Source organism: Cucurbita pepo, chromosome 1 (genome assembly GCF_057944985.1).
Source record: "Cucurbita pepo subsp. pepo isolate OVF chromosome 1, ASM5794498v1, whole genome shotgun sequence".
Taxonomy (NCBI): domain Eukaryota; kingdom Viridiplantae; phylum Streptophyta; class Magnoliopsida; order Cucurbitales; family Cucurbitaceae; genus Cucurbita; species Cucurbita pepo.
Window position 1 is genome coordinate 2,501 of NC_141798.1, and position 27,977 is coordinate 30,477.

At 38.0% G+C, this 27,977-nt stretch overlaps 3 protein-coding genes, 1 long non-coding RNA gene and 1 pseudogene across 7 annotated transcripts; 3 read left to right on the forward strand and 2 right to left on the reverse strand.

Moving 5' to 3' along the window:
* Positions 1–5,362: 5,362 nt before the first annotated feature.
* Positions 5,363–6,152, reverse strand: LOC111779212 (uncharacterized). Its single transcript, XR_002812667.2, has 3 exons — positions 6,006–6,152; positions 5,816–5,903; positions 5,363–5,528 (listed from the first exon to the last, which is right to left on the reverse strand). It is a non-coding gene; the product is annotated as an uncharacterized LOC111779212 (long non-coding RNA).
* Positions 6,153–8,201: 2,049 nt separating this feature from the next.
* On the reverse strand, positions 8,202–13,912 carry LOC111790738 (NADH dehydrogenase [ubiquinone] 1 beta subcomplex subunit 7 pseudogene; annotated as a pseudogene). Its single transcript, XR_015417719.1, has 4 exons — positions 13,467–13,912; positions 9,104–9,175; positions 8,821–8,996; positions 8,202–8,720 (listed from the first exon to the last, which is right to left on the reverse strand). The product of XR_015417719.1 is annotated as an NADH dehydrogenase [ubiquinone] 1 beta subcomplex subunit 7 pseudogene (transcript).
* A 717-nt stretch (positions 13,913–14,629) lies between these two features.
* On the forward strand, positions 14,630–18,053 carry PSKR1 (phytosulfokin receptor 1). The gene has a single exon (XM_023661639.2). It carries the CDS (start codon positions 14,776–14,778, stop codon positions 17,785–17,787), a length of 3,012 nt encoding a protein of 1,003 aa, XP_023517407.2. The 5' UTR covers positions 14,630–14,775; the 3' UTR covers positions 17,788–18,053.
* A 1,410-nt stretch (positions 18,054–19,463) lies between these two features.
* LOC111801766 (large ribosomal subunit protein uL23) lies at positions 19,464–21,256 on the forward strand. The gene is made up of 4 exons (XM_023685917.2): positions 19,464–19,559; positions 19,861–19,902; positions 20,401–20,761; positions 21,036–21,256. The coding sequence occupies exons 2-4, from the start codon at positions 19,890–19,892 to the stop codon at positions 21,118–21,120; spliced, it is 459 nt and encodes a 152-aa protein (XP_023541685.2). The 5' UTR covers positions 19,464–19,559; positions 19,861–19,889; the 3' UTR covers positions 21,121–21,256.
* Positions 21,257–22,525: 1,269 nt separating this feature from the next.
* On the forward strand, positions 22,526–27,943 carry LOC111800401 (tobamovirus multiplication protein 3). 3 transcript variants are annotated; one of them, XM_087120996.1, is made up of 11 exons: positions 22,527–22,995; positions 23,481–23,571; positions 23,677–23,729; positions 23,814–23,906; positions 23,994–24,065; positions 24,686–24,804; positions 26,287–26,350; positions 26,446–26,499; positions 27,118–27,195; positions 27,297–27,364; positions 27,534–27,943. In XM_087120996.1, the coding sequence occupies exons 1-10, from the start codon at positions 22,834–22,836 to the stop codon at positions 27,360–27,362; spliced, it is 852 nt and encodes a 283-aa protein (XP_086977122.1). In that variant the 5' UTR covers positions 22,527–22,833; the 3' UTR covers positions 27,363–27,364; positions 27,534–27,943. The 3 variants fall into 3 exon arrangements, with proteins under 3 accessions (XP_086977123.1, XP_086977122.1, XP_023539850.1); XM_023684082.2 differs by lacking the exon at positions 27,297–27,364 and having other exon boundaries at positions 22,530–22,995; XM_087120997.1 differs by lacking the exons at positions 27,118–27,195; positions 27,297–27,364 and having other exon boundaries at positions 22,526–22,995.
* Positions 27,944–27,977: the final 34 nt, after the last annotated feature.

Consider the following 27,977-nt stretch of genomic DNA (forward strand, 5'->3'; position numbering starts at 1 on the left):
CCCTAAACCCTAAACCCTAAACCCTAAACCCTAAACCCTAAACCCTAAACCCTAAACCCTAAACCCTAAACCCTAAACCCTAAACCCTAAACCCTAAACCCTAAACCCTAAACCCTAAACCCTAAACCCTAAACCCTAAACCCTAAACCCTAAACCCTAAACCCTAAACCCTAAACCCTAAACCCTAAACCCTAAACCCTAAACCCTAAACCCTAAACCCTAAACCCTAAACCCTAAACCCTAAACCCTAAACCCTAAACCCTAAACCCTAAACCCTAAACCCTAAACCCTAAACCCTAAACCCTAAACCCTAAACCCTAAACCCTAAACCCTAAACCCTAAACCCTAAACCCTAAACCCTAAACCCTAAACCCTAAACCCTAAACCCTAAACCCTAAACCCTAAACCCTAAACCCTAAACCCTAAACCCTAAACCCTAAACCCTAAACCCTAAACCCTAAACCCTAAACCCTAAACCCTAAACCCTAAACCCTAAACCCTAAACCCTAAACCCTAAACCCTAAACCCTAAACCCTAAACCCTAAACCCTAAACCCTAAACCCTAAACCCTAAACCCTAAACCCTAAACCCTAAACCCTAAACCCTAAACCCTAAACCCTAAACCCTAAACCCTAAACCCTAAACCCTAAACCCTAAACCCTAAACCCTAAACCCTAAACCCTAAACCCTAAACCCTAAACCCTAAACCCTAAACCCTAAACCCTAAACCCTAAACCCTAAACCCTAAACCCTAAACCCTAAACCCTAAACCCTAAACCCTAAACCCTAAACCCTAAACCCTAAACCCTAAACCCTAAACCCTAAACCCTAAACCCTAAACCCTAAACCCTAAACCCTAAACCCTAAACCCTAAACCCTAAACCCTAAACCCTAAACCCTAAACCCTAAACCCTAAACCCTAAACCCTAAACCCTAAACCCTAAACCCTAAACCCTAAACCCTAAACCCTAAACCCTAAACCCTAAACCCTAAACCCTAAACCCTAAACCCTAAACCCTAAACCCTAAACCCTAAACCCTAAACCCTAAACCCTAAACCCTAAACCCTAAACCCTAAACCCTAAACCCTAAACCCTAAACCCTAAACCCTAAACCCTAAACCCTAAACCCTAAACCCTAAACCCTAAACCCTAAACCCTAAACCCTAAACCCTAAACCCTAAACCCTAAACCCTAAACCCTAAACCCTAAACCCTAAACCCTAAACCCTAAACCCTAAACCCTAAACCCTAAACCCTAAACCCTAAACCCTAAACCCTAAACCCTAAACCCTAAACCCTAAACCCTAAACCCTAAACCCTAAACCCTAAACCCTAAACCCTAAACCCTAAACCCTAAACCCTAAACCCTAAACCCTAAACCCTAAACCCTAAACCCTAAACCCTAAACCCTAAACCCTAAACCCTAAACCCTAAACCCTAAACCCTAAACCCTAAACCCTAAACCCTAAACCCTAAACCCTAAACCCTAAACCCTAAACCCTAAACCCTAAACCCTAAACCCTAAACCCTAAACCCTAAACCCTAAACCCTAAACCCTAAACCCTAAACCCTAAACCCTAAACCCTAAACCCTAAACCCTAAACCCTAAACCCTAAACCCTAAACCCTAAACCCTAAACCCTAAACCCTAAACCCTAAACCCTAAACCCTAAACCCTAAACCCTAAACCCTAAACCCTAAACCCTAAACCCTAAACCCTAAACCCTAAACCCTAAACCCTAAACCCTAAACCCTAAACCCTAAACCCTAAACCCTAAACCCTAAACCCTAAACCCTAAACCCTAAACCCTAAACCCTAAACCCTAAACCCTAAACCCTAAACCCTAAACCCTAAACCCTAAACCCTAAACCCTAAACCCTAAACCCTAAACCCTAAACCCTAAACCCTAAACCCTAAACCCTAAACCCTAAACCCTAAACCCTAAACCCTAAACCCTAAACCCTAAACCCTAAACCCTAAACCCTAAACCCTAAACCCTAAACCCTAAACCCTAAACCCTAAACCCTAAACCCTAAACCCTAAACCCTAAACCCTAAACCCTAAACCCTAAACCCTAAACCCTAAACCCTAAACCCTAAACCCTAAACCCTAAACCCTAAACCCTAAACCCTAAACCCTAAACCCTAAACCCTAAACCCTAAACCCTAAACCCTAAACCCTAAACCCTAAACCCTAAACCCTAAACCCTAAACCCTAAACCCTAAACCCTAAACCCTAAACCCTAAACCCTAAACCCTAAACCCTAAACCCTAAACCCTAAACCCTAAACCCTAAACCCTAAACCCTAAACCCTAAACCCTAAACCCTAAACCCTAAACCCTAAACCCTAAACCCTAAACCCTAAACCCTAAACCCTAAACCCTAAACCCTAAACCCTAAACCCTAAACCCTAAACCCTAAACCCTAAACCCTAAACCCTAAACCCTAAACCCTAAACCCTAAACCCTAAACCCTAAACCCTAAACCCTAAACCCTAAACCCTAAACCCTAAACCCTAAACCCTAAACCCTAAACCCTAAACCCTAAACCCTAAACCCTAAACCCTAAACCCTAAACCCTAAACCCTAAACCCTAAACCCTAAACCCTAAACCCTAAACCCTAAACCCTAAACCCTAAACCCTAAACCCTAAACCCTAAACCCTAAACCCTAAACCCTAAACCCTAAACCCTAAACCCTAAACCCTAAACCCTAAACCCTAAACCCTAAACCCTAAACCCTAAACCCTAAACCCTAAACCCTAAACCCTAAACCCTAAACCCTAAACCCTAAACCCTAAACCCTAAACCCTAAACCCTAAACCCTAAACCCTAAACCCTAAACCCTAAACCCTAAACCCTAAACCCTAAACCCTAAACCCTAAACCCTAAACCCTAAACCCTAAACCCTAAACCCTAAACCCTAAACCCTAAACCCTAAACCCTAAACCCTAAACCCTAAACCCTAAACCCTAAACCCTAAACCCTAAACCCTAAACCCTAAACCCTAAACCCTAAACCCTAAACCCTAAACCCTAAACCCTAAACCCTAAACCCTAAACCCTAAACCCTAAACCCTAAACCCTAAACCCTAAACCCTAAACCCTAAACCCTAAACCCTAAACCCTAAACCCTAAACCCTAAACCCTAAACCCTAAACCCTAAACCCTAAACCCTAAACCCTAAACCCTAAACCCTAAACCCTAAACCCTAAACCCTAAACCCTAAACCCTAAACCCTAAACCCTAAACCCTAAACCCTAAACCCTAAACCCTAAACCCTAAACCCTAAACCCTAAACCCTAAACCCTAAACCCTAAACCCTAAACCCTAAACCCTAAACCCTAAACCCTAAACCCTAAACCCTAAACCCTAAACCCTAAACCCTAAACCCTAAACCCTAAACCCTAAACCCTAAACCCTAAACCCTAAACCCTAAACCCTAAACCCTAAACCCTAAACCCTAAACCCTAAACCCTAAACCCTAAACCCTAAACCCTAAACCCTAAACCCTAAACCCTAAACCCTAAACCCTAAACCCTAAACCCTAAACCCTAAACCCTAAACCCTAAACCCTAAACCCTAAACCCTAAACCCTAAACCCTAAACCCTAAACCCTAAACCCTAAACCCTAAACCCTAAACCCTAAACCCTAAACCCTAAACCCTAAACCCTAAACCCTAAACCCTAAACCCTAAACCCTAAACCCTAAACCCTAAACCCTAAACCCTAAACCCTAAACCCTAAACCCTAAACCCTAAACCCTAAACCCTAAACCCTAAACCCTAAACCCTAAACCCTAAACCCTAAACCCTAAACCCTAAACCCTAAACCCTAAACCCTAAACCCTAAACCCTAAACCCTAAACCCTAAACCCTAAACCCTAAACCCTAAACCCTAAACCCTAAACCCTAAACCCTAAACCCTAAACCCTAAACCCTAAACCCTAAACCCTAAACCCTAAACCCTAAACCCTAAACCCTAAACCCTAAACCCTAAACCCTAAACCCTAAACCCTAAACCCTAAACCCTAAACCCTAAACCCTAAACCCTAAACCCTAAACCCTAAACCCTAAACCCTAAACCCTAAACCCTAAACCCTAAACCCTAAACCCTAAACCCTAAACCCTAAACCCTAAACCCTAAACCCTAAACCCTAAACCCTAAACCCTAAACCCTAAACCCTAAACCCTAAACCCTAAACCCTAAACCCTAAACCCTAAACCCTAAACCCTAAACCCTAAACCCTAAACCCTAAACCCTAAACCCTAAACCCTAAACCCTAAACCCTAAACCCTAAACCCTAAACCCTAAACCCTAAACCCTAAACCCTAAACCCTAAACCCTAAACCCTAAACCCTAAACCCTAAACCCTAAACCCTAAACCCTAAACCCTAAACCCTAAACCCTAAACCCTAAACCCTAAACCCTAAACCCTAAACCCTAAACCCTAAACCCTAAACCCTAAACCCTAAACCCTAAACCCTAAACCCTAAACCCTAAACCCTAAACCCTAAAACCCTAAACCCTAAACCCTAAACCCTAAACCCTAAACCCTAAACCCTAAACCCTAAACCCTAAACCCTAAACCCTAAACCCTAAACCCTAAACCCTAAACCCTAAACCCTAAACCCTAAACCCTAAACCCTAAACCCTAAACCCTAAACCCTAAACCCTAAACCCTAAACCCTAAACCCTAAACCCTAAACCCTAAACCCTAAACCCTAAACCCTAAACCCTAAACCCTAAACCCTAAACCCTAAACCCTAAACCCTAAACCCTAAACCCTAAACCCTAAACCCTAAACCCTAAACCCTAAACCCTAAACCCTAAACCCTAAACCCTAAACCCTAAACCCTAAACCCTAAACCCTAAACCCTAAACCCTAAACCCTAAACCCTAAACCCTAAACCCTAAACCCTAAACCCTAAACCCTAAACCCTAAACCCTAAACCCTAAACCCTAAACCCTAAACCCTAAACCCTAAACCCTAAACCCTAAACCCTAAACCCTAAACCCTAAACCCTTAACCCTAAACCCCTAACCCTAACCCCCTAACCCCCTAACCCCCTAACCCCCTAACCCCCTAAACCCTAAACCCTAAACCCTAAACCCTAAACCCTAAACCCTAAACCCTAAACCCTAAACCCTAAACCCTAAACCCTAAACCCTAAACCCTAAACCCCTAAACCCCTAACCCCTAAAACCCGAAAACCCGAAAACCCGAAAACCCAAACCCCCAAAACCCCCAAAAACCCCAAACCCCCAACCCCTAAACCCCTCGACCATCGACCCTCGACCCCAACCCCTAAACCCCTCGACCATCGACCCTCGACCCCAAACCTAAACCCTAAACCCTAAACCCCAAACCCCGAACCCTAGAGTCCTCTTTCGATTCACGTGCTTTGCCTTCCTTCAATACATCATTTTAACCTACTCCAGACAAGTAAACGCTGGTTCTCGTAATTTCTTTACTTTCTTGGTGCAGGAGGAAGATACCTGGTTTACGATGGCATTGGTCAAGGCAGTATCTGCAGAAGAAATAAATTTGTGGCAGACAGTTTAAATAGCACCCAGTGCATATAATATGGTATCTTCTCCTTGTCAAAGCAAGAAAAAGAAAGCAAAGCTAATCAATTCCTGTCATTGCTAGCTCAGATTTTTACCATTATTCTGTTAAAATACCAGAATCCTCTTCTTAATGCCATGTTTGTCAAACTAAAATATATGCAAAAACTTCAAAGTTAGATGAGTCCTATTCCTGAAAATGATACAGCATATTGCATTTGGGTAAGAAGTTAAAATCATATAACTATACCTCCCATGTATGATTGGAGGAGGACTTGATGATAAGATGAAATGGACTCGCCCAAAACTTCACGAAGTTTGCAAGTTGCACGTGCTGACTACAAAATAGGAACAAACAAGCAGAATGGAAAAAATGATAAAGGAAAATCATAGAAATTAGAACAAGCAAGAAGGGAGCAAGAACCCTAAACCCTACTTACTTCCTTTTAACTGATCCATGATGATGATGTAATTAATTCCAGTTATTCCACTTATTTTCGTCTCCAGGTTTGAAGGAAACTTCTTTTTAGTAGACTTGCTAAACATCAATCTTTAGTAGAATGGTTTCCGTATTTCATGTCTCGCTTTATTGATTCATATCCTTTAACGATGCCCTTTCTCCGACGTCGTGGGCCTCCTGCGCCGTCTCCGAAACCATAACTTTAGCCTTTCCCACAGCACTGGCTATCTTATGCTTACATTTGCCCAAGGCATCGCAAATACGATCTCTGGTGCGGTGCGTTTCGGCGTCTTTGGTGGGTTCGGAAGAGATGGAAACCTTAGTATTGTGTTGTCCTTGGTCGCCATACTCGACCACAACCACTCGGTGACCTTCTTTAACGATAACATCCTGCTCCTGCTCTTGCCGGGGCGCCAGGGAAGGAGACCAGAGTCCCGCTGCAGATAAAGAAGTAATGACCAGACACAACGCGAATAGGTTGGGCATGATGATGATGTTGAAGGTGTCGAAAACAGAAAGATGCTGTACAACCAGAAGTGACAACCAGGAAGATGCTGCACAACCAGAAGTGACACGTAGTACACGTGTTTCGACACGTAGTACATGTAGAGGAACACGTGTTTCGACACTGCATTTCAACGCGACTATAGAAAGCGTACACGATGGAAATAACGCTGAGTCGCTTACCAATCTTGGAGCGATCAGAGAATATAAAGGAATTGTCTTCTCAGGAGTTGATCCCGCTTGGCTGCTGCGGATCCCGCTTGGCTGCTGCGGATCCCAACACAATACTTCAGAATTTGAAAATTAAATAATAAAAAATCTCGGGGCTCTATGCAAGCCAAACAATCAAAGATTGAAATGACAATGAGAAGATCATATCAATTAATTAGGCAAAACAATTGAGATCTCGGTAATGAAAGAAAAGATCATCCTCCAGATTCTCGTCCACAACGGAGTCGATACCAAATTCCTCCCTCCATCGAATTGTGTTTCGGAACATAAGGAATGCATCCCTCACTTTGAACTCCCTCGCCCTCAAAAACTTCAGCAGAATCACATCCGTCCGGTGGTCTTCAAGAAGGGTTTAGGGTTCAGCTTCTTCTCTCTTCCTTTCGGTGGTGTTTTGTGATTTACATGTGAATTTACATGCAAATTGCAATTAGAAGTCATGTCACTACACATGCAAATGTCAACCCAGTTAAGATGTTACAGATTAGTTCCTTCTAACTCTGATTTGTGTTGGTTGGTTAATATTTTGCAATAGAACAGTAAGGAATTCCTTGCAAGCTCAAACAATAAGAGCATGCTTAATATATTATAAAAGTGTTTCTTAGCCAATAAATCAGTTGGAGAGGGAAAAAATTGCGTTCACAGAGTTCCCATTACCAAGATTTCTGACTTGAAGATTGTACCTGCCATTGGTGCTTTCAAAGTCTTCTCCACGAGTGCAGTGACTTGTTTGTGTGCACGAAGGCTTGTTGTAGTATATATGATTGCATGTAATTGTAAAACGTGATTATGAAGTCTCTTGTATGTTTTGAGTGACATGGTATTTCTAAATGAAATTGGCGCTATTATTTGTCAAGCATAGTCATAGGTTGGTCATCCTCCATTTTGGATCTTGATTATAAGATTTTGCCCCTCAACTGCAGCAAGCTATAATATCATTTAAACATATTTCATATACCCTCGTGAGCGTCACCGGTGATGATTTCATGGTATTTTAAATATAATGTGGCTTTTTTAAGTTATCAATCTCTCTATAGTGACGTGGTTTTTCTTTCTTAGAATTATATATTTGGATTTATTATTAATATTATTATTTAGATCTAGAAAGTGGAGGATTGGAGGGAGGGAAGAGGAGTGATTTAAAAATATTTTAAACAAATAATTTTTACCGTGAAACATAGGATTATTTAGATAAATCTTACCCTTTTTACTTTAAATTTGTATAATTATAGTATTATTTAACTTAACTTGAATTAGTATTGTATTTTTATTTAAGTTCAATAGGGAGAAGGCCCCTTGATTATGTCCAAGTTTATGAAAGTTGGGCTATAACTAGAACTAGAATAAAAACTACAACTCTGTCCCTAAATTTAAAATACCCATTTCCCATGCAAAATAAATGCAACCCGAAATATTGGAAGCGAGAGATAAGACCTAAAAAGAAAATTCCAAACTGATTGAATTCACACAAGTTCTGATTAGCCACCAAAATGCGCCATTGACAACTCTAAATTCACACCAATTTTCGGCTGTTGCCTTATAGAACACCAACTCCAACAATCTCTGTGATTGTAATTATTTTTATCCAACTTTGAACGAGGAGAAGAAATTGCCTCACAGATTTCAGTGCTTGAATGATGATCGTGATGTTGTAAAGATAGATTCATAAACATGAATTGTTTTCTTATTTTCTAAATAACCCAAAAAAGGTCAAAGAAAACCATGTCGGTATGGCCTAAATTATAATTATTGTACCTTGTCTTCCCATATCAACCCTCACACTCCTATACATCTGTCCCAAAGAAACATATATAGAAGAATATGAATCCAACCCAAATGAGAAATGTGTTGACTTTTATTTAGCGCGAGAGAGAGAAAGACAAGACCTGGAGATGGCTCTTTACGTGTGAAATGGTGAGTCCCTTGGCATCCATCAGCTGTAGAACAAGCTTAGGCGTAGCTTCTAATTCAACCAAACAAAAACCATGAATCCAAAATGAAAGAACTTTAGACTTCCATGTGTTTGAACTGTAAAAGGAGTAGAAGTGAGAAAAAGAAGTTACTTTGATGGCCACCAAGTGTTTGAATGGCAAGAACAAAGGAGTGATGAAGCTCAGGAGTCCATCTCAATCTTGGGACTTTGGATCTATATGTACTGTCTCACATTTCCAGTTCTACCACACCTACTCATCTTTCTGGACTCGAATAGCTTTGAACTCTCTTAGCTAGTTAGCTTAGCCTGAAGAAGGAAAAGGGTTTAAAGAGAGGGAGGGAAAAGAAGATCACGAGAAAGGGAAAATACGAAGCCCAGTCTGAAAATTCCTTAAAGACTTCTGATAAAATTACCTGCTGTTCTGCTCCTGCTTTTTTCTGTGTACTGCCACTGTTCAACAAACAACAAATACATGTATCATTACCCTGCCACCCAAATCAAATTCTGTCTGTTAAGAGAGAGAGGGAGATCTTGTGAATGTTTTGTTTCCTTTTCTTTTTCTACTTTGAAATGATTACGTCTAAATATATTGTTTGTTTATCGGAATTGGGTTTTTTCTTTTTCTTTTACCATCTCTCCATCACAATTTAATCAAATCGAAAGTGTACTCTTACCGCATCAATCATAAATTTGTAATTTAAAGAAGTGACTTAAGATACTACGCACACCTACGAATTTGGTTGCATTCTTATTTAGCTGAAAATCATTATATTGTCTTGGGTTAGATTTCAAATTCAGACAACCCTATATAAAATATATCAATAGTTTTAATTGCAGTTCCAAGAATCCAATTCTTATATGTCAATTTTTTGAGTATTTGAAATTTGGTGGAAGGAAACGATAATGTGGTTTAAATTCATAAATCAAAAGGAAAACTTTGAACTTAAAATACAGCAGAGAACTCGTCATCTTTTTTCTAGATACAGAAAACCAACCCCATCAAAGACATCCCTTCACAGACCTAAATTCAAATCCAATTCCTGAGGAGCATAAAACTCGATTAGTTACAACTCTCTTAATTTCTTTTCAAACTTGAACTTGGAAAAATTGTATCTGAAAAGTTATGAAACCATTGATATCAGTAATGATGTTAAGAATTTGAAACGTAACAAATCAACATCGGGAAGGATATTCGCAATTCAGTACACATCAACAACATTCAGATGCTGAATAAAATAGAAATGCTGAATAAAGGATGCCGAACAAAGAAATCAAAGGATTAAGTTTATAATTTTTGGTAAGGGATAACTTTATTCTAAATGCTGAATAAGGGATATGCCCAACAGATTTAAAAGTCGTTTACGTTTTCAAATACCTTCCTATTGCTGGCAGCAGGAAATAGCGAACCTTGACATGTCAGTAATTTATGATATCCTGTCAGATTTAGGTGAAACAATCAACAAGTAACTCGACATGATGCAAAGTTAATCACCCAAGTTGTTACAATTCGACACCCAAAGTATTTTAGATTTCACATTAATCCAAAATAGATCTTTTCTTCAAGACAATTTTCCCTGCAGAAGTCCAAGCCCATTTTTTCAATGCAATAAAGTTGAAAGATCAACTTCCAAGTCTTCTTCAATGTAATTCCAATCCCAAACCCACCCCCTCAAGACTCCTTCATCGCCTACTCCCTCCACACATCCCCCCCAGCAAGAACCCAACACCAACACCATTCTGATCCTCCTGGTTAATAAAAAAAATGGTAGTTGGCATGTTTGCATTGATTAAACAATCCTTATCCACAATGTTGATCTAGATTCTCAAGGATTACAATTGGAAGCCCTTTTCTCAATTTTGAAGGTAAGGGAGCTTATGTAAACCTCAAGAAGTGTCAATTCCCTCAGCCAAAGGTGGAGTGCTTGGGACACCAGATTATAGCAGGGGAGTTGAAGTGGATCCAACCAAAATCCAAGGAATGCTACAGTAGCTTACATTGAAATCATCGAAGGTGTTAGGACGTACTTTGGATTGATAAGATTCTACCAACGACTTCCCACTAAATATGGAAAATTGTTCCCCTCACTTAGGGGTTGAAGAAAGATGCATTCATATGGAATGAGGAAGCTACTTGTGCGTTGGACTATTAACGTAAGCAATGATCTCTTTTCCTATTTTTCCCTCTCTGACTCAAGCTTAGGGGCAGCTCTTTATATAAAACTACCTATGAGTGAGAACAATGGTCATTGCATCAATAGTATAGACATGATTACACAACATCTTGGAGCCTGCGCACCGAGAACCTTTGCGCATCAACATTAGGCTGGGCAAGCACCTCCAATTAGGCACTCACCTAAAAGAACCCTATCAGTTTAATTCTGTCTTTTATGTTTATTTTTTAAAAAATATACTCAGAAGACCCATGAAACCTAGTTATCTAAGCCCATGGAAAGCCATCCAAACATCGTTGCTTCTAATTCTCTCCCACATCTAGATTTGCACAAAAACCACACCTAGTCTTGTGCCTCAAGCAACCATCTCAATAAAGTTATAAATAAAAACACTTACATTTGTTGACTAACATGCAATTAGCACTTCTTCTTTTTTTTTTTTTTCCTTTTTTTTTTTTTTTTTTTTTTTTTTATAGGAGACGTGAGTGAGCACTTCAGTAGTGCTTCTAGGAAATGTAAGAAAGAGCCTTTTGCCTTTTGCCTTTTGCCTTTTGCCTCTTCCTCCTCCACCCCTTACCACTCTTCTTTATTTGACTGATCTTCTCCTCTCGTGGGTGAAAGGTATTAAGCCCACTCACTTAGGATATCACTCAAGAAATTGATGTCTCATATCATCTCTCACCATATGCAATCACTTGAGTGCACCTTGAAAACGCTATATGAGAGTCTTGATACGATGAACATAATTCAACGAAGAATTCATTCTTTGATTTTGAATCCTTCTCAATGTACATTGTGTCTAAAGAAGTATGAAGATATGGCTCTTCTATGCTTTACGTCCTTTTTGCAAGAAAATGTGCAACTCTGTATTGCCAATCTTTGGGTTCTCTTGGTGTTTTAATCATTCTTTAATAGAAAATGTGAAGCAATTGTTATGCATAATCTTGTTCAACGAAATCGTAAAAAGGCCTTCAGTTAATTTTATAAAAAAAATTAACAACATTTGGGAAGGGAGATTCAAACTTCTAACTCTTGGTCAAGAGTACATGTCAATTATTATTGAGCTATACTCACTTTGATAGTCTTCATCTAATGCTTTAAAAACTTTCTAAAGAAACATATGGTTGGAAAGGAATAAAGGTGGTTTAATGAGGTCTCTAAGGATTGTTGCAAAAAAAAAAAAAAAAAAAAAAAAATCAAGGAAGAAGAAGAAAGAAAATTATTCCTTTCGGGTTACTTTAGAAAGAGAGTTCAATTGCTATCCTTTTTTTTTTTTCTTTTTTTCTTTTTTTTTTTTTTTTGTAATAAATTACTCTATATAAATTCGAGATAGGATAGTTTTATCTTGAGGCTTTGGAGATGCATATTTGGGAAGAGTTTTTGAAGATGTACTACAATGCTATCTTTTCTTACATATTGTGAATGGGAGTTGTCGTTATCTCTTCATAACTTTATACAATATCATAAAATGTTCGTTTCATATGGAACTTCATCGCTAAAATTTTTAGAGTTCCCTTAGAACTAAGAACCAAGCAGTGAACACCGAACAAATAGAACAGTCAACTAACCTTTCGTATTTGATATACCAAGCATTCCTTGAGTCATCTGAGGGAGGAATTCTTTTTCTAACTGAACAAAAATGAGCACTGAGAGCATAGATTAAATAACGATAAAACTTTTATGGCCAGTATGATAAGTGAAAATAATCCTTTGTTCACTGAAAAATAGATCCTTGTAGGTTGTAACTTTTAAGCATCTTTTGCAACTAGGATAACCCACTTTCCATGAAAGATTCATACTCTAAAACGGTAGAAGAGGAAAATATATAATCATTTTGGGGTGGATCATTCATAATTTCCTTTTACTATCCTAAGAGTCTAACAGAACTTCCAGTAGCCCAACCTTACAAAAGGTACTACTATTAAATCTTAAGAAATTGGTACAAAAGATCAGTCCCTCTCACAAATAAAGCTCGAGGTGAATTTTAAGAGTCTTGAGTTGACCAGAAGAAATGATGAATGGACCTTTATCAAGTAGTCAATCGAGTAAGTTCATTTGAAAGACTTATGATATATCCAATTGTTTTCAAAACAACTTGGCCAATTTTAGTACCGTTTTGACACCCAATAAGAGCTTATGCTTCCAGAGCCCAAGCTTAGGAAATAACTGGTTTCCTTGGTAGTGCCCAAGTTTGGGAAATAATGATCCTCTTTATCTAATTTATTTTATGAAACAGGACACGTTCTTCCTTTTTCTCAAATCTCGGACTGTTTCGTACAACCGATTTTGGCGTATGACGCACACAAATTGCTACGTGTCAATCATAGTAGTATAAACGCCTTCATCCCTAAGTTTATGGGTTTTCTTATCCATAGCAACAGCACAAGTCGAGAGAAATAGATCCAAACCATGCTATAGGTCAAACCATGAACCGGTATCAGCTCAAAATGATTACAGCCCTAAAAAAAGAAGCAAAATAGAAAAAAGAAGAACAATTTTAAACAATCGAACCCAGAGAATAAGAACGATGACACGGTAAAAAGAAAAGGGCAATAGAATCGAACAATAATGTTCAAGGAGATTAAAGAGGTAAAGACGAACTAACCTAATTGAAGATTGACGTCATACATTGGCAGTTTTGGGAATGAGATTAATACCCTTCTTCAAGTTGGCCTCCTCCTCACGGATCTTCAGCATCTGAAGCATCTGAAGCATCCTCTCCATAACGAGCTCATATTCACACTTCTCGTAGGAATGGCGCTCGTTTTCGCATTTCCATGGGAGGTAGAACTCTGATTGGCGACAAGTGAGCGCACTGGTCTCGGTAAGGGATTGGAACCCTAGCCTCGACCATCTCAGCCTGCGTCGCTATCATCTTCTTCGAGGAGCCCGAGACTTCCATAATGATCTACTCTCTTCGGCTGTCGCCCCGGTTCGTGAGCTTGACTGTGAATATCAATGGCCGTCCATCGCAATTGAAGTAAATTGTTTACACGAAAATTTGATAGTATTACACCAAACACAATTATTTATTTTTTTTCTTATTTTTCTTGGTTTATTCTCAAACATTTTAGATAAACCTCGGATCAAATTCTTTCTATAGCTTAAAATGACAAATTAAGAACAAAAAGTGTGATGAATTAATAAAAGTATCCTTTAATTTAGTAATTGGTCTAAAATACTCTAAAATTTGAAAAAATGCTTTTGTTTTAAATGAAAACTTTTAATATTTGGTTTCAAAGTTACTAACTTTCAAATGTGATCGAAAATTAACTTTCAAAATATTTATTAATATTCTTGATACTTACCTATTTTAATTATAGGTTATTTTGAGTTGGGAAGAACCAACTTTAAAACAAATTAATCTTAATTTAGCAAAATTAAGACAAAAGTTAGGTGCATTATATACTTACATATTTTACATATTATTAGGATGGAACTTCAACCAAGTTATTAAAGTGCCCTAAAGAATTAAACTTGCCAAACAAAAAAATAGTTTTGTCCCTTGCAAATCTAGTCTAAACTATAAACAAAAACTTAAAAAAGTATATTTAGAAGAAAGAAAAAAAAAAAAAGTCGATGGCACGTGATCACTCCAGTCCACATCGAATCATTAATTACTAAAATTTTGTTTCAAACTAAATAATAATAATAATAGGAATAAATAAGGCCTACCTTCGACGTGCACGTGATAACGATGAGCTCAGCCACCAACCATTTGACTCTTGCCACCGTCGTCCAGCTTTGACAATGGAGCTTCACCGTTACATCATTTCATCCCATATTTCTCTGTTTCTCTCCCCATCTCTCTCTCTCTCTCTCTCTCTCTCTCTCTCTCTTTCTCTCTCTCTCTCTCCCCATTTCCTGCGATCTTTTTCCCTGAAACCCCAGACCCTTAATCCCAATTCTCCCCGATGGGTCTTCATAGCTTCTTCTTAATCCTTCTTCCCGTCTCTTTCTTCTTCCAATTCCGCCTCTCCCTTTCCCAGAACCCCACAATTTGCCATTCCGATGATTTCAAGGCCTTGCAGGACTTCCACAGCGCGTTTGATTCCCAAATCGACGGATGGCACACCGGCTGTTCGACGAATTGCTGCAGTTGTATTGGCCTCACTTGTGACTCTTCTGGACGGGTTGTGAAGCTGGAGCTTGGTGGTAGGAAGATCAAGGGTCAGTTACCTTACTCGATTGCGAGATTGGAACACCTCAGAGTTCTCAATCTGTCTTCTAATTCTCTCAATGGGTCCATTCCCTTGGCTCTGTTTCATCTACCATACTTGGAAGTTCTTGATCTCAGTTTCAACGATTTGGTTGGGAGCATCTCATCAGGTACCATTAATTTGCCTTCCATCCGGCTTCTTAACGTTTCTCATAATAACTTTAATGGAAGTCTTCCACTTGGGGTTTGTGTTAACTCCTCTAGAATCGAGATTCTGAATCTGGGTTTCAATCGTTTCACTGGCATGTTTCCTGTTGAGCTTGCTGAATGTGTTTCCTTGAAGAGACTGTTTGTGGAATCGAATTTACTCAGTGGTGGGATACCTGATGAGGCTTCTGGATTGAGGAAATTGACACATTTTTGTGTTCAGAATAACAAGCTTTCTGGTTCTTTGAATGGTGTTGTTGGGAATCTCACAAACCTTGTTCGATTGGATTTGTCATCTAATGGGTTTTTCGGCGAAATTCCAGATGTTTTTTATAACTCTGTGAATTTGAGTTATTTTGCTACCGAATCTAATAGGTTTAGCGGAAAGATTCCCAATTCTTTGTCAAACTCTGCTTCACTCACTGTCCTAAATTTGAGGAACAATTCAATACAGGGAACTCTTGATCTCAACTGTTCAGCAATGAAAAGCCTGGTTACACTTGATTTAGGCACTAATAGGTTTCATGGCTCTATACCAAGTAATCTTCCCTCTTGTACTCAACTGAGAAGTATAAACCTTGCTAGGAACAACCTTGGCGGTCAGATCCCCGAAAGCTTTAGGAATTTTCAGAGCCTCTCGTATTTATCACTTACGAATACGAGCATTGTTAATGTTTCGTCTGCTCTTAACATCTTGCAACATTGCAAGAATTTGAGTACAATGGTCCTTACCTTTAATTTTCGTGGTGAAGTGTTGGAAGATGATCCTAACTTGCATTTCAAGAGCCTCCAAGTTTTTATAATTGCTAATTGTGGATTGAAGGGAATCATACCCCAGTGGTTGAGAGGTTCTAGGAAGCTGCAGTTGTTGGATTTGTCGTGGAACCGTCTTGGAGGAACTATTCCACCCTGGTTCAGCGAGTTGCAGTCCTTGTTTTACTTGGATTTATCTAATAATTCATTCACTGGATATATCCCTAAAGAGATGACTATAATGAGGAGTTTCATTGACAGAAAATTCTCGCCCGATGAACCTTCCTCACTAGATTTTTCCCTTTTTGTGACAAGAAATGGAACTGGATTGCAGTACAATCAAGTATGGAGGTTTCCACCCACTTTGAATCTCAGTCTCAACAATCTCAGTGGGCCAATCTCGCCAGAGTTTGGAAATCTTAAGGAGATTCTAGTTCTTGATCTGAAAATCAACAGCCTTTCGGGATCGATTCCGAGCAGCCTTTCGGGGATGGTTAGCTTAGAGACTCTGGATCTTTCTCACAACAATCTTTCAGGAATAATTCCTCCTTCACTGCAAAATCTCAATTTTTTGTCTAAGTTCAGTGTTGCATACAATCATTTACATGGGGCAATTCCTGAAGGAGGTCAGTTTCATAGCTTTGATAACTCTAGCTTTGAAGGAAACAATTTTTGTGTCCGAGACCGTATATGTACGTCAATTGATCCTCTCGTGCCATCCCACAAATCAAGAATGGATATAGGGAGTATTGTAGGTATTGTTATCGGTATTGTGTTCGGGATCATGTTTCTTATAACTCTTATGGTTGTGTTTATGCTTCGGGCTCCTCGGGGAAGAGTTGGAGATCCCGAAAATGAAGTGTCTAATACTGATGATAAAGACTTGGAGGAAGGCAGGTCAGGATTGGTAGTTCTGTTCCAAAACAATAACAATGGAAGCCTCTCGCTGGAGGACATTTTGAAATGGACAAATGATTTTGATCAAGAAAACATCATAGGATGTGGGGGTTTTGGTTTAGTTTACAAAGCAACCCTTCCTGACGGCAGAAAGGTTGCCATAAAACGGCTATCTGGTGATTGTGGTCAAATGGACAGAGAATTTCGGGCGGAAATCGAAACGCTTTCTGGTGCTCAGCATCAGAATCTTGTTCTTCTTCTAGGGTATTGTTTGTATAAAAATGACAGGCTTCTGATTTACTCTTTCATGGAGAACGGTAGCTTAGATTACTGGTTACATGAAAAACTTGATGGTCCGTCTTGCCTTAATTGGGATACCAGACTGCAGATTGCTCGGGGGGCAGCTGCAGGGCTGGCTTATTTGCATCAATCCTGTGAACCTCATATCCTCCATCGAGATATAAAGTCGAGTAACATTCTTTTAGACAAAAACTTCAAAGCTCACTTAGCCGATTTTGGTCTTGCCAGGCTCATTCTTCCCTATGATTCCCACGTCACAACCGATCTTGTTGGTACACTGGGCTACATTCCACCAGAGTACGGGCAATCCTCGGTGGCAACTTACAAAGGGGACGTGTATAGTTTTGGAGTTGTTCTATTAGAGCTTTTGACTGGTAAAAGGCCAATCGATATGTGCAGACCGAAAGGAGTTCGAGACTTGATCTCTTGGGTGTTTCAAATAAGGGAAGACAGAAAAGTAAGTGAGGTGTTCGATCCATTAATATACAATAAGCAGCATGAGACAGCGATGTCTGAAGTTCTTGATATAGCATGCCTTTGCTTATGCAAGGTACCTAAAGAGAGGCCTTCAACTCAACAGCTGGTTTGTTGGCTTGATAGAGTAGGTTAAATCTCCCAAGCTTCTCAACTCAAACATTTGTACATTTTAGTATACTGCATATATTCCACACGGTAATTCTCTTGTGTACATATGCACATCCAGCAGTCTCAATTGAAGATGTGAAGCTTCATTTTGAGATTAAATAGTAATATTTTGAAAACTTGTAAACTAAAAGTAGATAAGTTGTTGAAAGGAGCCTAAAAAGTCTCACTTTTGACTAATAAGATAACGTTGATTTTCCCTTGTGCGGAACTATGAATTGTATTTTGGGTTCATAGGCTAGACTTTGAATAATGTTCTCTAAAATTTTAGATAACTCTCAATATATATCTTTAAAACTTTTGTTGAGGGTCAGATTAGGCTTCATGGATCGACCAATATTTGATGCCTACTTTTGATTAACAATTTTCCCCCCCTTTTTCCCTCTTCTTTCTCCAAACTAAATGGTGGAATTGAAATTTTTTAATATGTGAGGGCAAAATCTGCGAATTTTAAATGACAAAAAGTAAGAATCATTTAGAGGAGTAGAGATCATTTTGTGTATGTAAGGAATAAATTTTGTGGCTCCCATTTTAGAGCAGGTTTCAATTGTGCTTATCCACGTTATGGAGTATTTTCTACCATAAAATAATAATAATAATAATAATAAATAAATATTGAGTTTTTCAAACATAAGATTTGATTGAGATAGCGAAATGGTTTGACATTTGATTCTAAATAAAGATGGAAATTTGACCAATGAAGGGATAGGAAGGAATGATAAAAGATGGTCAAATATGGAAATTCCATGACCACATTTGTCAAATTTGTGAGGTCACACCATTATTAAATGTAGTCAAATCAATCTTTTTTGTTAATAGAATAATCGGAAATGGTCAATAATATTCTAAATATACATAAATCTATTGATTTTTTTTTCTATGCCTATTTGGTGTATAATTTTTTTAATGTAAAGTTTGGAAAATCGTTATTGGTACTCATTCATGTTAGCCACAATTTGAGATCAAAGTGTTTGCCCGATTCTATATCGAAACATATGAAGCATTCTGAAAGTAAGTAAAACAAACATTTTTTATTTTATCTTTTTTCTCTTGAAATCAAAAGACAAAACTGGAATGCCACAAGTCAGGGAGTGGAGTTGCATTTGGAGTTCGGCCAAAATTTTCATTTTCTTTATCTATATGTGTTGGCCCAAAGTTTTCTCGCATTGGGCTTTGTATGTTTCGCCTATGATTTCTTGTTTTCTTTGTCCAATTTTATCCCATAATATTAGCTTCCACTTTTTTTTATTAGGATTTTGGGTTTGACTTGTTATAAGACGATAAGCAACCTTTGTTTAATGTATATATACCAGACACACGCATATTATTACCACACACACATAAAGATTAGTGTGATTGTAACAGAAATGGAGTGTGAATGGATGATTTTCTGATGAGATCCCCCAAATGCAAGGAAGATGGTTGGGCGTTGTCGGCAAAGACAGAAAAACAAGAAACAAGTTGGGTCTTCCTCTTTTGAGACGTGGTTAGTGGTTACAACGAATGATTTTAAGAAAGAATTAAAAAGATCAATTGTTTTAATATGAAAATTTTAAGATTTTTGGACAGAAATGAAAAATAGATAGCCAGCCCAGCCCAGCCCAGCCCAGCCCAGCCCAGCCCAGCCCATGTAAGTGAAAATCGAAACCTGTTTATTTCTTTTGAGGCCGCCTTCTCGCAAATACCTTCATTCTTCTTTCTAGGGCAGCAGCACTAGCAGCACTCCGCTCGTAGCCGCCGGTAACCCCTCTCTTCTTCTCTCTCTTGAATGCCCGTTCGTTTTTTCGTTTTCATCGTTATGTTTTCTTTCTGTCTTTGTGTACTCAAAACAAGAAAATATTTCCGTCTTTTACTGACAAGAATCAACAGTCTTGTTCAATTTATCTATTGCCTCAAGACTTCGGGATCTTTCCCTTAAGTCTTGCCTATTGTTTTGATTTGTTTGTTACAGTTAGAGTGTTGTGTTTTCATCCTTGATTTCGTTTATTAGTGCTATTCTTATTGATAAATTTCCTCCCGTTTCGTTGTTTGGTTCGGGCAGGAGGGTAATTTTGATACAGGGTTTCAGCGATGGCACCTAAAGGTATGTGCGCATTGTGTTTTTGTGGTTTCAGTACGCAATGTTCGTTTATTCGAATCAGTGAGTTCCATTGTAATCTAGTACGGGGATATTACTCGAAAATTTATGATATCCACTTCTGCTCTGAGTTACATGGGTCAGTGGATTTCTATGTGCCTGGTGTTTATAGAAATTTATTTTCTTCTATTCCTATGTATACAATTTGGTGTTAGGATTTAAACATATTATATTGCTGTGAAGATTAGTTAGTTGTGACCAATGCTCTCTATATTTTCCAGTATAGTTGGTACCGATCCTAGAAATTGTTAGTGCATTATGTCCTCTTTCATTTAGTTGTTTTCTCCTCGTTTGATGGAAAACAAATTGATGTTCTAAATTTGAATTGTTTTGAGAATATACTGGAAGAATGGCATCTGAGCTCTTAATGTACTGTACTAACTGGTTGCTCTTGAGCTGTTGCAATTCTTTGTTGTGTTCTATTCTAAATTGATGGTTTTGCAGCTGACAACACCAAGAAGACTGATCCTAAAGCACAAGCCCTGAAGACAGCCAAGGCGGTCAAGTCTGGACCAACTTTCAAGAAGGCTAAGAAGATCAGAACATCGGTCACATTCCATCGCCCCAAGACATTGAAGAAGGATAGGAATCCCAAGTATCCTCGGATCAGTGCGACTCCTAGACATAAGTTAGACCAATACCAAATTCTTAAATATCCATTGACCACTGAGTCTGCAATGAAGAAGATTGAGGATAATAACACACTTGTTTTTATTGTCGATATTCGTGCCGACAAGAAAAAAATTAAAGATGCTGTGAAGAAGATGTATGACATTCAGACCAAGAAAGTGAACACTTTAATCAGGTACGCATGTATGAATTTAGAAGTTACACTTGCCACCAAAGTTTACCATCATCATTTACCTAGGTGGCATGGAACAGAAGAAATAATAGTTCGTATGATTCTTTCTAGCTTCGCCAATGGCAATACATTAGCTATAACTGCTTGGCTGTTTGGGTTCGATAGTGCATGCCATTTTATTTTCAGATATTTTTCATAATGAATAAAGTTAAAATTGATTTCTTAAATGCATATGTTAGGTTATGACTAGTGTCCTAACTATATTCTTGGTATGCAGGCCTGATGGAACAAAGAAGGCATATGTTAGGTTAACCCCAGATTATGATGCTCTAGACGTGGCAAACAAGATTGGAATTATCTAATCGTCCTAGGGGAGTTTTTTTTTTTTTTTTTTTTTTTCTCAGATTAGTTGTGACAATTTTGTTTAGATATTTGAGTGCATCTTGTGGGGACTCTTTTAGCTGCTTTTTTATATAATATATTGGTAATAATTAGCCACTCTGGTTGACTGAGTTCAAAATACTTGTGGAATACGATCGAATCTTTTGTATTAGTTGTTTTCGAATACCGTTGTCACACTTCTAAATTCTTCTCTGTAAAACTGTTGACTTCTCAATATATATGGCAGTATGGCCAGTCAACTAACCCAACCCCACTAGGTGTGGTCGGTCATTAGGACCAATGGTTTAGAGATCCTTCTCAGTTTGCATGAGCTGGTCCTTCACGTTGTCTTTTTTTTTTTTTTTTTTTTTTTTTTTTTTTTTTTATATTTATTTAATGAAGCTGACAGTTTATTCCAAAATTACTTGAGTTTAAGCTTGTATGTTTGCTCATTCCTAACATACAAGAGATGCGTTGTTCAATATCTAGAATACTACCAAAGTCATTTTGCTTACTGCTTTTTTCTTCTTGTTTGGAAAGATAGCATGCTAGTTTTTAGACTTGATAGAAGGAAAAAAATGATCTTTTTATTTATTTCTGTAGGCTTGTAAAAAAATTCTTCAACCAATGCTAAAGGGCGATTGGAAAAAAAAATGCAATAGAATGTAATAATTATTACGATATAATACTTATTTTTTACTAATTATATTTATTATTAGTATTTTTAATTTTAATTTCAATCAATTAATTATATTTTAAAATAAAATACATTCAACTAAAAGAAAAAGAAAAAAAAAAGAAAAAAAAAGGAGAATAACTCAGAGAAGCAATACAAAAAATAAATAATCGGAAAAAAAATGACATTTAGAAAAATAACAAAGAAAATAAAAGAAAAAGGAAAAAGGTAATAAAACAAATAAATAAGTGGATTTTAAATACCTTCCCATACCCACATTTTTTATGGCTATGAAAAGAGCTTTCCCAAGCAATAAATTAAGTCCCATGCCCCAAACATAGGTTTTAGGAACCCATGTCATTTCCCATCTCAAGTCCCATCCCAAACAATAAATGCCCCCTAAATGGTTATGGAGATGAAATCTTCGGAGAGAGAAAATGACAAATTATCTAGAAACTAAATGTTGTAATATTTAATTTGTTTCATCAGTGCATTAGAAACTATAAATGTTAAAATAGGAAATAAAAACAAGAAAGGAACAAATTTGAATTGTTTGTAACTGGAACTACAAATGGAGTCCACAATTTAAGTCCTAACATATGGACTCTTTTAACCCACCTAAATAACTCAACACCCAAATACACATTCCTAAATGTGGTCGAAGAGCTAAAAAACAAAACCAAAACACCCGCCATAACCTTAAATTAAACCCAAGCAAATGAATACTTTAGCATCCATCAGCCCATAAGAGAAATCTCTGTTTGCGCGTAGTTTTCCCATCTCACTTTCGGGATCTCTCTATTTTTGCTGCACATTCTGTATTTCCCCAATTTCGTTAAAATGCCGCAACACACCTAGATTATTTGCCCCAAAACGAAGAACCAAGAATATTCACTCACAACACAGCTACATTATTTGCTCGATTGATCGCATTGCTGTTTTCTTTTTCGTCGTTGAATTTCGCGGAGGAACGACGATTCTCTATAATTCGTTTCCACGTGAAAGGGGAGGAGGATTAATGGAGACTAGCAGCGTCGGCATGGATAATTCGCCGGCGAAGGCGTTTTTGTTGATCGACGCAACCACTTGGTGGCAAGAAATCAATGATTCTCTCCTTTGGCAGGATCATATCTTCCTCACCCTTGCCGCTCTTTATGGCATCGTCGCCATCGTCGCTCTTGTAGGCTCCTTCTCTCTGTTTCTATACCCTTCTGTTCCCGTCCTTGTCCTTGTGTTTTCTGTTGTTAATCTCTCGTCGGAATTGAATTTGGGGAATTGGGTTTTTGTTTACTAGACTGAATATTTGATTTTCATGGTGTCCCTTGTTTCTGGTTTCCTTAATTTCGTTGTTGTATTGGGTTATTTGCTCATTGCACATCTAATTCACCTGGACTTGAATATGGGGTTTTATTTAAGGATTTTGTTGTTTCTGATTCATAATCCCTATCTCTGTGCTAGGAAAAGAACGAAGAGCTAGCAAACATGGAGCTTTCTTTGTCATTCTACTTTTGATCCTTAATTGTTTCTTTAGAATGAAAAACTGTAGTGGGGACTCTCTGGTTTTAGGCAATGGAAAAAGAATGGATGAGATAATGAATTCGATTGTATGAATCGTTGTTGGGGTTCTTAAATGTTTAATGTTAGGATGTTTGTGCCTGGTTTTAGGTTCAACTAGTTCGTATACAATTGAGGGTGCCGGAGTATGGTTGGACCACGCAGAAGGTCTTCCATTTTCTCAATTTCTTGGTGAACGGAGGTTTATTTCATCGGTTTTGTTTTTCCTTTTTCCACTTACCTTTTCTTTAATTGTTGTGAGTTCTGTGAATCTCTGGGCTAAGTGATTAAATGTATCTCACTGCAGTGCGGGCAGTCGTTTTTGTATTCCGTCGTGACGTACAGAGTTTGGAACCACCGGTGTGGTTTGGTTCTTAATTGGTTGTTCTGATTTCTTTTTCCCATCACATGTTTAATGTTTCCCTTGTTTGTCTGTCTTAATAGATTCTCCATCATATCTTGCTTGACATGCCAAGCCTTGCCTTCTTCACAACTTATGCTCTATTGGTTTTGTTTTGGGCAGAGATTTACTACCAGGTGGACATTTTTATTTTTGAATTCATAATGTTCTTTTTGCGAATATGGAAAGACTATATATACACACCTTACAAAAACTTTCCTCAGGCACGTGCTGTATCAACTGATGGGTTGAGACCAACTTTCCTTACGGTAAATGCAGTGGTCTATATTATTCAGGTGAGGCTCATTGCTATATCACGATTGAGAGATGAAGAATAGAATATTAGGGGCGAGGAGAGTTCAGGGGAGGAGGTTTGGTCTTTAGCAAGGTTTGACGCCTCATTTTGGGCGTCCATGTTGAAGGAGTTTTGCAATTATTAAGTTAGGTCTTATTATTCTAAATGGTAGCTCTTTCCTAGGCCGCCAAGCTAGGTATCATCAGCCTCCTTTTAGGTGGTTGTTTTGTAGGCCCGTTTTTTATTGGCTCGTGTTTTCGTCCCTTGTTAGCTCTCTTGTCCTCTTTCATCTTTTCTGATTTTTTCATTTTAAAAAAAAATGTGTATCAGGGTGTTGGCTCGTTGTGGCCATTTCAATTAACGACATCAACAATCATTTGATTCATAACACCAGTTATTAATTTCATAATCTAGTGAATATGAGTGAGAATAATGCGTCCTTAAGCATGTTGGATGGTAAAGCAGACCATTGACTCAACGTGTAACTAACCATACATGTGTCGGCTGTATTTTGCATTCTGCCTACTACGTGGATCATTATTCATAGTCAATAGCCAGCATGTTAACCGATTAATATATTTAACCCTTCTTTTTCTAAAAGTTTGATTGAGTTGCTTGCAGATTGTTTTGTGGCTGATATTGTGGTGGAATCCTGTTCATGTTCTGGCCACCCTTTCTAAGATGTTCTTTGCCAGTGTCTCTTTGTTTGCTGCCCTCGGGTTTCTTATTTATGGGGGAAGGTAATATTAGCATCTGCTTTTTCTCTGTTTCTTTATGATTTACATACATTTAAATAATCCTTTTTTCTGTGATGGAGGAGTAAGAAAAAAATCTATGTTTATTGCTTATAGAACCCATACACTACAAGGGAAGTTTGTGATCATGAACTTCTAAACGGGCCTTGTGTTTCTTTAATTGGGGAGTAATTTTGTTAATGGCTGCTGTATTTTAAAGGTATATGTGCCAGATATGATTTATAGCTTAGGGAAGCTGTATATGTCCGAGTAAAAATCCATTTGCCTATAGATTTAATTATTAAAGGTGGAATATAAAGTTGCAGCTCACTGGTCCCCAGTGAGTGGTTCTTCCAGTTGAATAATTTCATTTCTTCCGGTGTTGATGGATACCGGTCATTGAGATTGGAGAACCTGAGATGAATCGGTTGAGACGACCCTAATCAATTCTGAAAAGTTAATGAAGACTTCTAGAAGGGTTTTTTCTTTTTTTGGTGTTGTGTGTGTGTGTGTGTGAGAGAGAGAGAGAGAGAGAAGAAACTACTTTCATGAAAGAATACACCAACAGAACATAAGCCAAAGGAACAAGGGAGCCACAACAAAGTTAAAACGAAAGGCTCCTGTCATTTCAAATTTAATCCAGGAAACAGAAAACACTGAGAACCAAAAACGTGGACAGAGCGATTGAAGGCGAGCCATTCTTCAATTGTTCTCTCTGTGTGAGTCGTATGATATTTTCCCCCCTGAAATTCTCAGTTTAATTGGGGTTGGAGAATCCTTTTTTTCCTCAAAACAATTTCAAGGATGGGGGGCAGAATGTAACCTTGCTTTGACCCCAATCTCTACCCTGAAGTTTTTTTTAAAATATTTACAGCACAAGGCTTTTTGTTGGTTATGGACCTTATGGTTAGAAAGTCAACCATAAATAAGTTAGCGTCTTGGCAAGACTTTTTTAAATCTATATTTAAAAATATTAAAGGAGTTAGATTATTCTTATTATTTTTAGGGAAACGGTGCTGTTATAACTACAAATAGTTGAACTTTAGCAATATGCATACTAGCACTGAATTTTAAAGGTTGGAATCCCAAGGTATTTCTAAATTGCGAGGGTTGCTGCAATTATTTGCCTTCATACTTATGAAATTTAAATCCAATGACTAATGGAGATATAGCTATAGGGTATGTAATATTTTCAAATTTTTAGGAGTAATTTTTTAGATTCAAAGTTGGGCGTGACAGTACCAATGTTTAGTTTTGGAGTGGTTTCTTGTTTGCCAAAAATAATTTAAGAGTTGAGGAAGGTTCACTTTTCTTGTCATATGATAACCCTTTTCGTGCAGAATTATTAAATCATGTGATCTTCAGTAGTTTTCACTTCCGTTGGCTTTTCTCTTTTGGTGCACTATTGGCATCTGGCAGACTTGGAAATTCCCTGTCTGTGACATTACTTGTAATTTGCTAATGGTTACTTTAACTGTCTCTGGGTAGATTGTTCTTGATGTTACAGCGCTTTCCTGTGGAATCCAAAGGAAGACGTAAGAAGTTGCAAGAGGTAGGATGTTATAGACTTCTTTTTAGAATTTTGATTCGTTTTAATCTTTCCCATAGATTCTCTCTTTTAACTTTTATTTGTTTTGGGTGGGACAGGTTGGCTATGTGACAACTATATGTTTTTCTTGTTTCCTCGTCAGATGCATCATGGTGAGTTTACTTCTCTCCAATGTTGTTATGCTGTACCATTGGGAGTGATTGCATTAGATATTCTGCCTTGTAGAGTTAGTATGTTATCATACTTACAATCGGTGTGTAGAACAAACATCTCGCTCATTATGATTGATCAAATTTTTAAAAATATTTGTGACAAGTTTAAGAAGTTGGACAATTGTAATTTATAATGGAGGTGCTAACTATTATAATCAGCTTTTGTTACTTGATGTGCATGAAAATTAGCATAGAATAATGTTTTAATAAGATATGAAGACAAGCAACTCAAGAAGGTTAGTTGTATCGGCGGTTACCTACATGTTTTACCGCACCAGTAACTAGGCCGGGCCTGGGTATTATAATGAACTTCAAATTCATTTTCGTTTGGGTCCTTAACCAATCATCAAGGAAAGCCTAACGCCGTCCTCAAGGATTAAGCATAACGTAATAGAGTTACATATAGGCTTATCCTTGTAGCTATTACTTGTGTATTATTTAATCGCTGTTTTATGCATATACTATACAGTGAAATGAACAACATGTTGTTTTGCCTTTCAATTGCTTTATATTCATACTCATTCGTTTTAATCTTGGTTTAATTTTCTTGCGCTGTAGATGTGCTTTAATGCTTTTGATCAAGCTGCAGACCTTGATGTTTTGGATCATCCTGTTCTAAATTTTATATACTACCTGGTAAATTCGGATTTACCTATGATATTTCGCTTGTGGTTGTTTGTATTACTAGTCAATTGGGGTATTCTAATCAATATGATGAGTTTCCTGCATTCTATTAGTGTTCTATGATGATGAATTTAGTTCAAGTCTCAACGTTAAGCTTGGGACTTGGTGCCTTTTCATAAAGGTGAAGCCTTACCCTTAAAATTATAATATTCTCCTCGATGGGAGATGGGTTATTCTTTGAACGGAATACGTTGTTCCTTAGTATTTTCTACTTCTTTTTGTTCAGGAAAATGTGGAACGTCATTCTCTTTCAAAAGTATGAGTTCTTACTTGTGTTTCCATGTATGCAGTTGGTTGAGATTTTACCTTCTTCTCTGGTCCTCTTCATTCTGAGAAAGCTGCCTCCCAAACGAGGAATTACGCAGTACCATCCTATCCGCTGAAAGGGTTGAGGAAGAAAAAGAAAGTGTGGTCAAGGTTTCAACTTCTTGCATCAGAAGGAAGCGGAAGAATTGGGAATGAAAAGGTACATGCTTTCTAGGGAAACATGCCTGAGGCATTTGGAGTTGTGTTTAAATAGAAATGAAGAGGTACAGGCCCGAGATTAGTGTTGGTGTGGCATATGATTTAACCTAACTCGCTGGATCTCTTGTTGTTGCCTTTTTGGTTCAATAATAGCAAGAGAAACAGTGACATTTCTAAATGCTTTTCCCTGTATATATACCCAACAATTGCATCTGAATTCTGCTTTTATAACTCATGCTCTATGACTCGTTAATTTTTTGCGACAAAAG